The sequence below is a fragment of the Simochromis diagramma genome, unplaced genomic scaffold, assembly GCF_900408965.1.
Source record: "Simochromis diagramma unplaced genomic scaffold, fSimDia1.1 OVJJ01000746.1, whole genome shotgun sequence".
NCBI classification, from domain to species: Eukaryota; Metazoa; Chordata; class Actinopteri; order Cichliformes; family Cichlidae; genus Simochromis; species Simochromis diagramma.
Genome location: NW_024386757.1, coordinates 2,064,589 through 2,078,632, shown reverse-complemented (window position 1 = coordinate 2,078,632; position 14,044 = coordinate 2,064,589). Strand labels below are relative to the sequence as shown.

Sequence of the window (14,044 nt, the reverse complement as noted above, 5' to 3'; positions counted from 1 at the left end):
GCACCAGCCTACTCTACACCATTTTTAGTATGTGAAACTGTGTATTTTACCACAACTTCCTAACAGGACGGTCTTTTGGAATGCTTTAAAGGTGTAAGTCATTAAAATCGAATATTTAACAATGCTTTAGAGTTCAATTATAACTGTTATATATATGAAAATCATTAAAATGTCAGGAATTTTAAATGCTGTTATTAGTGGCCATCTGGCAAATTCACAACAGGGAACAACCTGAATTCTTCAATAATCAAGAGACCCTTAAAGTGAATCAGATTAATTTGTAAAATTGTAAAATGGCAACACTAAAAATGGATTTTACTCATTAGCATTATGGTGAAGGGAAGGACTGGAAATGTCCTCAAGAAAAAGAAAAAAATGTGTAATGTAATATTTAGGGTGGTTCGAATATATGATGGACATTCAATTGCAACTCCACAAAATACCAAGCCAGTACTTCAAGTGTGTAGTCTTTCAGCTGATATCGGTTTTGTAAGCAGCAAAACAGTAAAAATGGTGAAACATTAAGTTTGCATTACATTTATTTACATTGTAAAAAGAAGAATGGATGCACTTTCGTCAAGGTTCTCAGAAGCAAAAGAGCAAGACCAGCCAACTATTTACACTAAGCTTTATGACATTGATAAAGGATTTAGTAGCTATTAAATCCTATAGCTAATAACTAAAAGTCGGTAAAAGTCTGCTAAAGCTGTTTTGTGTCTTATGTGTATTTTTGCATATAACTGAAAAATGCATAAAAATCTTTTGATACTGTTTTACTGAACAGGGTGGAAAAATCCCCGTCCGGTGGACTGCACCAGAAGCTATCCAGTACCGTAAATTCACCTCTGCAAGTGACGTGTGGAGTTACGGTGTTGTCATGTGGGAGGTTATGTCGTATGGAGAACGGCCTTACTGGGACATGTCCAACCAAGATGTAAGTTACTTCTGGATGTACGTTCATAACATGACTGACAGGAAAACACATTCACTGTTTTCAACACTTGTAATAACAATAATAATGATAGTCACAATTAGATCTTATTAATGTAAGTGACCAAAATTATAAACCAGTGTTAAGGGTCTCAGTGCACTGAAGACTGTGCATTACTTCCAATCAGATTCTTGAATGAAAACTACTATTTCACAAAATATTATCTGAAGCCAGACACGAGTTGTCAGAGTATGACAATTTCCCCAGAAGTTCACCCTTAATTATGACTAATAAAGTCCTCCCATTAAAACATTGAAAAAAATCACAGACAGAAATTCTGGTTCGCAATTCTTTTTTGAGGTTTCTTACAAGATCCTCATGAGAGCAGCTCTGCGATGACAGTAACCTTGGGCTTAATTAGTTCAAGAAGTCTTGCTATAATCATGCTGCTTGAATCCATTTGAAGGAGAAACAAGCCTGAAGTGGGACATGCATTGAAATGAAGCCCTGAGAGCATGGATTTGGTAGTGTTATTAATATAAATAACAGGAGTGGAAAACACTTGTCATGCAGAATGCTTTTGATTCAAACATCTTTAAAGGTTTATAATGACTTATGGTAATGGGAACCAATGTGACTAGCAGTGTTGAACCAATTACACTGCAAACAAGTCATCAATGAGAGCAAAGACATTTGCTTTGCTTAAATTTTTAAGAACTCCTGCAAAAACATAAATGCCTATGCATCTCAGCAGTATTGCAACTACTGTGAAAACTGTTGTATTCTGTTTGCAGCAATACTTGGGTAGTTTGCCTTGTAGATGTCAACAAGTAATTTCAAGTAAGAGAGCTGAGCTGAAATGTAATATCTTCTGTACTTGAGAAGTGTGGGGCTAAAATAGAACCAACCAACTAAGTGGTTTGCTGGTGACCTGGTGGAAGTTATACATTCAGTCATCTGTCTGGGTTTCCTAAGTCCCCTGGTTATATTATACTGCAAACTCTGTAAATTAGTTGTTTTTGTAGTAAGATGATGACTTATTAGTGAGTGAATAGAAAAATATTGGCATAATAATAAATTCACAACACACACTGGTTCTTATATAGCACTTTTCTACTCGACTTAAGCACTCAATGTGCTTTATATAACATGTCTCATTCAAGTAAGCATGGTCTTTCTACATTTATTACCTGATCACACTCCAGTCATGAGCAACTCGGGGTTTAGTACCTTGTCACCCCAGACATTGAGTGTCTGTGACTCTGGCAGTCAATACAACACAAGTTTTAAAACTTGTGAATACAAGTTAAGGATCAATTTATCTATTGACGCCATGATTTTTAGATAAAAAGTTACTGCAATGGAATATAACAACCACTAAGACGACCTTTTCTCATCAAGCAGTGTATGCCTATGTCTATGAAGGTTCTCAGTCATCCAGGTCATCGTAGTCTAAGCAGCTTGGAAAGAAAAGCGTCTGGACTTCTTTAAGTTTCTTGAAGACGGGAGGGGGGGGTCAGTGACCTTCTTGGCGGACACTCCTATAGGGCTTAAAATCGGGGACTATCCACCATTTGCTCTTAGAACTGAAGACGGTTCTTGGATGAAACATCAAACGTCTTCAAGAAACCTAAAGAAGTCCGGACGCTTTTCTTTCCAAGCTTCGTAGACCAGTGTATGCCTAGAACACGGTGACAAAAGGAACTAAGGAAAAGCAACATCAAATGCGTAAAACAGCTGCTGCTGGACAGTCAAGTGTGCTTTCATAACCTGAAGTAGTGCCTGTTTATCAATCACTTTGTATTCTAATAATGTGATTTTGACTGTTCTTCTGAACTTTGTAACGTAGTAAATGTTTGTTTGTAATTGTTATGTTATGTTATGTAATTATTTTTGACACTTATTTGTTTCAGTTTTTTAATCCAAGCAGAAATACTTTTGCATCTTAAGTTTCCTTTGAATGTTTCAAATGTTATGGAGCAACCAGGAAAAACGAATGAAAATTAACCAATAAGGTTAAATCAAAGCACATTTATATGATGCACTGGTGTCCTCGTTAATTACTAAATGAGCACTGTACCTTTTTTAAAAAAAAAATCAAATAAATGTGAACATGAACACATTTGTAAGCATCCCAAAGTAAAAGAGGAAGTAGAGTAAAAAGATTTCTTTGCGCTGAAGCCACAAGAACTGCGGTCTAAAACGAAGGCTAATGTAATTCAACTCAGTGTCTCAGAGCTAAAGATCGCAAAGCTCTGTAGGGTACTCCTAACACATGTGTTTTTAAAGTGCAGAGGGATACCACTTACTTGACTCATGAACCAGAGACTTGTAATCATGATTCATTCTTTTACCCATCTTGCAGCCTCACCATCAAGTAAATTCCAAGTCATCTTCCTGACTCTGGACATTACCCACATTTTTCTACCTTTATGAACAAATTTGGGTTTTTTTTTTCAATCCCACTCTTCACTTTACAAATGTCACAAATTGCTATAATGACTGACTCACCCGCAGCTCTCTGAGTGCTGTTGCCTTCTTTCCTGCCAACTCCCACTGAGATAATCCAACAGTGCCAGACCATTTGAAGCTGTTCCTTATTCTCAGACACTTGACACATTTTGATTGATAGTGAAAGGCGAGTGAGTTCTGGCTTTAAGATTCCTATATGGCTTCCTGTTTTAGCACCCACAGCATCGTAGCTAAATATGATTAATATTCTGCTGCGTTCCAAAGCAGAGGCCTGCTGATTGAACAATCAGATGTTAGAAATGCTAAACAAGATGGCTGGGCGTGAAAGTGGGATATGTGGTGTTTTGACCGTCTGCTGCTTGACAGACATCAATGTCAGAATTTTTTTCACTTTGTCAAGATGTCAGCAAACATCCTCTAGGGATACAGGAAGAACATTATTTGCATTTTTCCCAACGGTTTCAGTGTTTTGACACTGGTTCCCTCCATGACTCATTCTTGTCTAAGCAGTCCTGACAAGAATAGCTGATGAATATATGCAGAGATATAAACATCTCAACACATTAAAGGAAGGAGAGCTTGTTGCATAATGCTCCTGTTGCACCTACAATTTTTAAAAACCTTGACTTTTTATTAACTCTGCATAAAACGATATGTGTAAATTAGGTCAAAAAACGTTGCAGAAGTTCTTCTCAGTTTATTGGTATATACTGTACAAGAGGTCTTTGTTTAGACATATGAGGAATAGTACTCATGAGTTGAATAAAATTATCCAGCACCCCCCACCCACCCTAATCGAAACCCAATCTGTGTGTGTGCTTGAATTATACATTAAATAGTTGTTTAGTATTGGTGCCATTGTGTCCATAGATTTCAGTTCAAACTGGTGAAAAATGTGACCAAGATAAGGCCAACTTTATTCAGTGGGTAATTAGTGAGTTTAGTATTAGACTTCCATAAAGTCGAGGGGGAGACAGACTGAAATAAATATAATCTTCCTTGATGCTTTAAAGGCCAAGATATCCCAGGTCCTACAAAAAGTTACATGCAAATATCTCCTAGTAATACACATACTAATTATGTAGCATCTTTGGTAAAGGTCAAGTCTATCTACAAGATGCCCATTGCTTTAAAAATCTTTGCTTTAAGTTTACGGTATCTTAGCTCTCAAGGTGGGTGACAGTCTTCTGCACATAAATTGAAAACACTTGGCCACAGATAGAATTTGAGATCATTAACCATTCCAGAAAGAGGTTATGTAGCAGAATGATGCTGCTTATAGCTTGTAGCTACTCTAAATTGTTCTGCATTAAATCCTCATGATCCCATTGACTGTAACAAAGCTGGCACATGATAGACAATTTTTTCTCAGGTCTAAGTGTTTTAGGTAACCATGACATAATTAAGGTACAATACTGCTATATACCAAGAGCTTAGTGAGCTTGGCTTGTGGTAATATTATACTATAGACTAATGCTAAAGGGTTGTGGGTTAGGGTTTAGAGTTAATGTGAAACTAAAACTGGACTCTGAAGGGTTTCAAATGATACTCAACACTGTTAGTGAGAGTGCAGGGCAGGAGGTTGGGATTAGGTTGATGCTAAAAGCTGGTGTTAAATGGCAAAAAGCTAGGCTGAGACTGAAGGGTTTGAGGTATGGGTTAGAGGTATTTTTTTTGTTTTTTTTTGGATTTAGGATGATACCAAAGGCTGATGCTACTTTCTTCGTCTGTTTTAAATTTTCCAGGTCATTAAGGCAATAGAGGAAGGATACCGTCTTCCAGCCCCCATGGACTGTCCGCCGGGTTTACATCAGCTAATGCTGGACTGCTGGCAGAAAGACCGAGCCGAACGCCCCAAATTTGATCAAATAGTTGGCATCCTTGATAAGATGATACGTAACCCTAACACACTGAAAACCCCAGTGGGAACGTGTACAAGGTATGGAAATAAGACCCCTAATGATTTATTATAAAATGTAGGCTTCATAAGCTATAGAACTTCAACTTATCACACTGGTAGATGATCTAGAGTGTCCAGTGGATGATTTAGCCTCTCAAGTTCAAAGATGAAAGATAAATCCAGGGGGATCGATAGCCCAAAGCAGCTTTCATGCCTTTATGGTCAATAGCAGGGCTTTTAAATCAATCTCTATAATGAGTTTCTAGTACTTTGGAGTGCAGTGGGAACTCCGGAGCTCACTCTGACGTTTGTCAAATGAATTCTTCTCGCAGTCAGAACATGCTTTCCACTGTGAGATGAGGCTCAGAGGTTATAACTGGTTAAAAAGCATTTTCTGTACAGAGACTGTACGGGGTATGTTCCTGGGAATGTATTCAGATCGAAAGGATATTGACAAAAACATTTTTCAGAAGCAGAGCATGGAATGCAACATCTATTTGTGATATTCTTATCGACCAAAGCCTCCAATCAGCAAGTTTTTCCCCTGCTTATAATTTACCGCACTGCTGGATGCCTTTGGTCACCGCTCTGTCTCATCTCTTGTTTGATTGTGTTTTCAGCCTAACGTTTCCTTTTTGCATAAGACTTAACCATTTTTCTGTGCTCATCCCACAGACCAATTAGTCCCCTGTTAGATCAGAGCACACCAGACTTCACTTCTTTCCGCTCAGTGGGAGAGTGGCTGGAAGCCATCAAGATGGAGCGATACAGAGACAACTTCACAGCAGCTGGCTACAGTTCCTTGGAATCTGTGGCCAGGATGTCAATCGAGTGAGTAGATAGGAAACCCGAAGGGGTTTAAGCATTAGTAGGGAACATTAAAACCAACTATGCTTAAACTGTGCTCTCCTCTACACTTTATTACTTGTCCTTGAGTAAAAGCTTCAGCTGTATTCAGAAGTAGAATTGTTGCTAGAATGTGTTTTGAGTTTCTGTAACCCACAATAAAGTGGCTAATACTAGCTTTTATTTCACCAAGAAAAACCAGTTCTTTTTCTGAACCACATTGTCTTGGGAATAAGCCTATTTATTTGTTTCCATATTGTTTACCTGTGATCTTGATAAACTCATTACCAAGTACATTTCCATAAAAAGAGCTCCAAACTTCCCAAAGGGGAAAAAAGACTACTTTAGATTATGGGTTTTGCTATCTCACCTTGTGAAAATTCATTATTAAGATTCATAAACAAGCCTGCTGTGTTTAGCTGTATACTCACAATAATGGAAAAGCTGAGGCTGTGATGGTGCACTGACTCATAATGTTGTCCTGTCTTCCAGGGATGTGATGAGCTTGGGGATCACTCTGGTGGGCCATCAGAAAAAGATCATGAGCAGCATACAGACTATGAGAGCCCAGATGCTGCACCTCCACGGCACAGGTGTCCAGGTGTGACGATCTCTGACGGGCTGCCTTCGGAGAGGGCGAGAACAAAACTTGACTTGGGACATAAATGGAATAATTGTCAAAGCAAACAGACGTATGATGTCTGACTCTTCTGGCTGTGCCTGGAGTGAAATCATTCCTTTGTTTCTCAGTGAATGATTGTGGTCCGCCTCTTTAAAGGGCACTAAAGAGAGGAAAAGGGCAAAAAACGGCAACAAAAAAGAAACTACCTGGATGAGACAAATGTATTTTTCCCTTCTTTTTGTAGAAGCGCGTACAAACTAAACCACATATCAAACAGCGCATTGGAAAGGAGTTTGCCGCTTATATTTCTCTTTATGTGCACACGTTGTCTAAGGATTTCCTTTATACGAACTACAACACCTTGAAGCGGTTTTAGTTGGGGTTTTTTTTTTTCATTTTTCTTTGTGTCTGCCACGATGACACGTTTTGGCACATATAAAAGTTCTTTTTCCTCTCCTCTTTGGATGTGACAACAGGGTAACTCTTTTATCCAAACAGAGACAGAACTTTTTAGGTGCAGATTTCAAAGTACTTTTTGTACTGGACTGTTTGCAATGACTTTTGTTTTCCTTCATGTGCTGTTGAAGTGAAAATATTATCCTCACACGCTTGTTTTGCAGCCTGTTGGAGTGGGTTCTTGACCTGGTTTCAAATTTTCAGCATTTTTTAGCAAACAATTTTCTGATGAGTGCAGCACAGATGGAGATGCAGGAAGCAAACTGTTACTTCTTTAAATCACCAGAATTTTTTTCTATCAGAGTAGCAATATCCTTCATCTATTCTTCCCTTAGTGTTCACTATGGGATACAGAGTTTCACTTGATTGTTGAGTAGAATGTGTCAGCACATTTGAAAGATTGTATTGGAGTTGCAGCTGTGCTTTGCCATCATTTTGCCTAAAATGTTTTACATAGTGGTTGTTTTGAAGAATTGTTTAGCTGCGAGTGCGTTCAAGAATTGACGAGACGTAAACTGCCTTAAAATGTGTTTAAGTATTGCCACTATTTTAGGCACTTCAATGGCATTGCTTTCTGTGGCTCATTTCAGTGGTGTACTACTTCCTTTTTTTGTGTGTTTGTTTTTAGCATGATGTCTTTTTATCTTGAACTTGTGTGCACAGCCTCTGCTTTATGCCACAAGTGACACAGTCAGTGAGAAAGAGTTGGACTAAAAAGAGCAATAATTACCAGGTAGAAATTGTCCTCGACTGGGACTTTTTAAGGTGCTAGATGACATAGAAAGCATGTGCTATTCTGAGACAAAACCTTTGGAAAGATTCAGTCACTGCTGCAAAAGGAAACAAATGTACCTCTTTGACCTGAAATGGTTTGGAAAAAATACCATGCCAACTCATCAAATGAAATAATCATGTTGTATTTTGCCGCTATGATATGTTAAACATGTGATGAGACTCTAACGTGGCATGAAAATGTTGCATTGAGTGACTGCAGAGATAAAACACTTAAATGGTGCCAATTAGCCATGCTGACATCATTTTCTGACAAAAAAAAAAATCAACAAGCCCCTTCAGGGTCTAGGTATGAAAATGCCAGACCAAACCATGGAGCTCCTCTGAGACACGGACTGTGTTGTTAAATCCCTCCGTCCCGGCTCTGCAGGCAGCCATGCAGCCTCCTTGTTTATTCATGCGTCTTTGCAGCTCATCACTCACAGGAGCAGATGTGACAGAACATGCATTAAAGTGTTTCTTAAGATTCCTCTTCTTTTCTTCCATACGGCTTTCTATGGAGAACAGAGAAGAGGGGGCTGTGCAGAGGATGTGCTAAAAGCCAATCAACCTATTTGGTGCCATCTGTCTCCACTTCAAAAACAAACAAACAAACAAAAAAGACTCCCAAAAAAAGGAAAAGTTTCAATGTTGAATTTGTTTTACTGCACTGTCCTTTGATACGAAAATGTAGGTATTCAGCTGTCACATAAAGGGAAGTGGTGTTCTTCTCTCACTGCTGCTGTGACCTTAAACATAACTCTGTGTTTTCAAAGCTTTACTTATTTTCTCACCATAGAAAAAAGTACAACCAAATCAGGAATCAACCTTGAGCTCGCTAACAGCCAGTAAAACCAACTGAAGCTTTCTTCATTTTTTCTCTGTCATCTTTGAAATGTCCACATTGGGCCACGAGCAGTAAAAAAGGGTTCTTTTTTTACCTTTTGTCCACCCTAAGCCTGTGACTGAAATTGGTTCAAAAATCTAGAAAAGACAACAAAAAAGGCCTCCACAGACATTATTGAATGCTGAGCCTCACCAAAAAAGGCTAAGATATAGTCTTGACAATGGACAACACACAGGGTTTAGAACTTCAGCTTCTGTAATCAATTAAGTCATTTCAAAGTCACATTTTTTCTGTACTTTCTCAACTGTTTGCTGTATTGCCACCTGTTAGTTTGACATATTCAAACCATGCTTGTGTGGATGAAAAATTCCTTCTCAGTTTGAAAAACATGCAGTTTAGTCCTAAAATGAACAACGTCATCTGGCTTAGTGTGGATGCACTGTTTAAATCCATTTTCACAGTGGGATTCACCTTGGGATGAGACGCCCAAAATTAGCCCTGACCAGCCCATTATGTCATACACAACCTCCCTTTATCCATACAGCAGACCTCAGCAATTGGGCCTTTGAATTGAATACTGGCATAAAGTCATTCAGTCAGCACAAAACTCCCCAGTTCACAGGCAGCGCTCTGTCTCTCACCATCAACTCCCTACACCCTGCTCTGATTTTCAAAGCAGATCCCCTGGAGAAGGCTCCTCACACCTACTGTAGGATGCCTCTGTCCCTCTTTTCTTTCTGTTCTGGGAAGACAGCAGTTTGAGCCAAACTGAGATTAAGGCCAGGATGCAATCAATACAATGTTTCAACTTGAATCATGCTGAACTTCAGGTTGCTCAACTCTGGAAAAAAAGGAGAAAAAAAGTTTAGTTGTGACTCTGTTTCATGGAGAAAAAAAAAAGTTTAAATGAAAAAAGGCAAAAAAAAAAAAAAAAAAAAAGGAACCTGCAGGGTATAGAGTGCTGGCTGAAATTTAGGAGTAGCAGATAGAATACAAACATATTTTTTAAATCTTGTGGTTCAGCAGTTGGAAATTTGTTTCTCCACTTTGGCAAGGTGGTGGATGCTTCCAAAGAGTGCAGCACTGTCAATTGTTTGAGAAAGAGCTGGGATTTGAGGACATCTTTGTATATGGTCTAATTGTAAAACTTGTACATTTTATTTATATTGATTTTCTTTGGTTTTTTACACATATTACTCAGTAGAGAGCTCTGGATACATTGAAAATGCACTATATTTTTCTATTTCACAGATGAACTATTGTCACCCACAAGATTTCAGTTGTACATATTTTGTTCATTTAGGACCAAAGACAGCTAATAGGATTCCCATCTTTCCTTTGACTGTTTTGATTTTGCCTTCTAGTTTATTGTACAGTAATATAAATGTTGATTCATTATTTATTTTTCTGTGATCAGAGTACTGAGAATATTCACTGGTCAAAAGTATTTTCCCCAAAAGCAGAACTGTAAGATCATTTAATTAGACAGTTTCTTGTTACATAGACAATTCTTTTTGCTTTGTAACCTTTGTAATAGACTGTACATATATTTTTGGAAATATAATACAATCTATATAATTTTCAAGTGTCCTTTGCAGTGTTTTTTTTTTTTCTTTATACGCCGTTTATCCTATCCTGTGTTATGTTTTTTTGCCATTTTTAGTTGTGGACACAGGTATTCAACACCATTGTTCTCTGTTGAGTCTTTATTTGATGGAAACACCAGGCATTTGTAGTCTTGTTTTACTTAAAGAACAAGGATCTCATCTTAAAGTGGCTTTGTGCAGCTCTTCTCTTTGTACTCTGGCTAAGACACAGTGTTTTTTAGTTCTTCCTTCAAACTTCCAGTCACAAACTTCTCCTCCAAAGCCACAGCTGTTAGCCTGAAATGACAATATTAGGGATATCTCCTGTCATGGGTATACACAGAGAGAGTATAACAAAATGAAAGAAAACTATTTCAATCTCCTCTGTGGTTTTACAGACCACTCAAGATTTCATTGAGGTTTGATCAACATTAAGAGAGAACAGTCAATGACCCCAGTAAAGTTTGAACCCAGAACCTCTTTACTATTAGTCTATAGTGCTAACCTCTACGCCATCATATTGACCATAGAGAGCCTTTAAAAAAAAGTGTAAAGCTAATATTTAATCTAGTAATAAAAAAAGTATGTATTTTGGCTCTGAAAATGTCACATGGTTCCTGCACTTGCAGTTTCCAAGGATCAAAAATGATGGGAACAAATTTTCAAAAGATATTGTTCAAAAAGATCTACTGATTTTTAGGGGTTCGGGTGGGGGCACTCACGAATTTTCCACGGAATATATAGAAAGACTTCTCTGAACTTTTTGAAAAGTTATATTTGTCAGTATGAAATTAAGTGCAACAGGTATTGAACCTTCCCAGTCCTGCTTCAGAATTACATTCCCACACAGGTCTTGTCCAGCACACTACACGCTGAGTCTAAACACAAACTTTTTTTTCCTTCTCTGATTTTGCTAAAAAGGACAGAGGGTACAGCTGGTTACAGGCCTTGAAAAGTGTGTTACTGCAACCCTTCTGACAGACACATCAGTTTTCCAAAACTCTGGATCCATCCAAAGCTATTTTTCTTTTTGATAATTCTCAGTATAATATCTGTGCATATTTCTCTTTGAAGTAGGACAAAGGTAAGGGTATCATTATGAAATATCTTGTGTTCAGGTTCAACTAGTCTACATTTCCTAATATTAGCTCAGAAAACTAAATATTCCGTTACAAAAAAGTTTGTGGTAGTTGCAAATAAACCATGGTTACAGATGATCATCCAAAATTCCATCCTTCCAGAGACTTTCTACTCCCATGCCACCAACAACCAAATAAAAAAAAATTTATAAAACACGGTTTAATTATAAAAACTCACAAAGAAAGCATAATATAACACTCTCAACTGCACATACAAGCAAATCAGTTAAATTTGGGACAATAGGTCGGTCTGTCTCAGTTAGTAACAAGTTTAATAACTGATCAGCATTATGGTTTAGTTTGCCTCGCCTAGTTAGAGGAGGATGAATATATTACTTTAAATGAATCAACACCCTCTATCAGAATACTCGAAGCACATGCCAAGGAGTTCCTGCAATCTTACTCTCTAGCTTGTCAATTAAAGAAAGACCTAGACTGACTTTTAATTCACTTGAAAACTTTTTGTATTTGTGTTTCTTTCTCTAATAATAGAGTATCTTTACCCAACACTATAAAATGCTTTGACAAGATTGTTCCTATGAATTGGTCCTATTTAACTGAATTTAATTAAATTGAATCAAATCAAGCTGAAATCAAACATTACAGTATCTGACATGGGCCACTTGAAGTCATAGTTTAATAAACTAGTTCCCCCCTTTTATCATTAATGCATGTTGGCATATGCAAAATTGTCAGTCATATATCAATAGAAATCCCTGAATACCATATATGGATAGATGCAGTAACACTGTAGCCCATTGTTGTGATCATCACAATTGCCGGACTTCTCAAATAAACAAAGGGGAAGCTTGTCTATGCATGTTCTGTGGTTCATGTGCCTACTACCATCTCCTTTGCACATTCTCATCCAGTTTTATGCTAGATAGCTATCAACATGCAGAGTACCTGGTGTCTCCAAGTAAATGGTGAATGGACTGGTTCTTACAAAGCGCTTTTCTACTTTGAGCACTCAGAGTGCTTTATAAAACTTGCCTAAGTCATCCATTCACACTCTGTGCCCTTTTTCTGTACTTTCTCTAGGTAAGTGCTTTCTATCTACATTCACTCTCTAATAGATACATTGGAGAGCAACTTGGGGTTAGTGTCTTGCCCAAGGATATTTGGTATGCAGACCAAACCACCAACCTTCTGATTAGTAGATGACTAGTCTTTCTCCTGAGCTACAGCCACTCCAAGACTGGGAGTCATAATATTACTCGATTAATTTATTAATCTACTAATAGTCCCCTATTTAAAAAGCAGAGGTAAATTCAGAAATTTATATTCAGACCCACCTTCCTACCTTAACCAAACAAATCTCCAAGGCTGAAAAATTAGGTCAATAGGAAAGTGCTAAAAACTGCAGCTTTTTTTATTGGAGACTTGAGGCTCTTTCCAAAAGCAAATGTAATCCCCACAGACTCCCTTGTTAAGATGTCCAACCCTAGTAACATAACAACACATTTTTAGTCTTTATACCTAAGTTCCATAACAACTCTACAGTGGAAGAACAGTGGATATTTTTTAACTTATACGCTTAGGTACTGTTAAGTCTTAAAAGTAAAGACCACATTGATTAACAGGTGTGCTGACACTAGTCATAGTAAGTGGCAGATCTTTGCTAGGCCTCACCTCTTTTAAATTCAAGTTATTGACATTGATATATTCTTTTGTTAGCTAGTTTAATGAAACTCCCTAAAAACTATTATATCTTACTGGGAAACATAGCCCATTTAAGTAGCACTTCCGTTTTTGTAAGTGAAATTCTAATGTATTAAAAGTCCGTTTCTCAGCACTATTTGGCGGTTTTTGCAGTTTATTTGCCCATGTACTTTATGGAGCTTGCTAGTATTGACTTACTAACTTAGCACATACTGTAGTTAAGGCTTCAGAGTCAATACCCTATTTTCTGACTTACCATACAACATACCACCACGTCTTGTGAAGGTCTACATTCATACCTCCCATCTGCTCATTCGTACCTAACACCTACAGAAAAAGACTGCCTCTCCAACCCCTCCCCTCTGACCCCTTTCACTAAATATTTGTGAGGAGGATGTGTGTCTGGTCTTCCAGAGACAGAAGACTAGGCGGGCTGCAGGACCTGATGGTCTGTGTCCCTCCTGCCTGAAAGTCTGTGCTGACCAACTGGCCCCCATCACAGGATTAAATGATTACAGGCCTGTCACTCTGACATCTGTGTTCTCCTTGCTGCTCCCCTCCCTCTACACTAATGACTGCACCTCAGGAGAATCATCTATGAAATCCCTGAAGTTCACGGATGACACCGCAGTCTGATACAGAACAATGACAAGTTTGCATACAGACAGGAGGTTGACCAACTTGTCCACTGGTGCAGTAAGAATCACCTTGAGCATAACCCGCTTAAGATTGTGGAGATGCCCTCCCACTATCCCCCTCCCACTATCCTCAACAATACAGTACCTACTCTAGATCACTTTAGATTCCTGGGA

At 38.1% G+C, this 14,044-nt stretch overlaps 1 protein-coding gene across 2 annotated transcripts in view; it reads left to right on the top strand.

The window, feature by feature from the left end:
• The window catches only part of epha7 (eph receptor A7), an 85,369-nt gene extending 74,944 nt beyond the window's left edge, over window positions 1-10,425 (top strand). For both annotated transcript variants that reach the window (XM_040027596.1, XM_040027587.1), the window contains exons 14-17: window positions 785-934; window positions 5,149-5,342; window positions 5,979-6,134; window positions 6,642-10,425. In XM_040027596.1, coding sequence (XP_039883530.1) covers window positions 785-934; window positions 5,149-5,342; window positions 5,979-6,134; window positions 6,642-6,756 — 615 coding nt within the window. In that variant the 3' untranslated portion in view covers window positions 6,757-10,425. The remainder of the gene's footprint in view (window positions 1-784; window positions 935-5,148; window positions 5,343-5,978; window positions 6,135-6,641) is intronic.
• The last annotated feature ends 3,619 nt before the right edge of the window (window positions 10,426-14,044 follow it).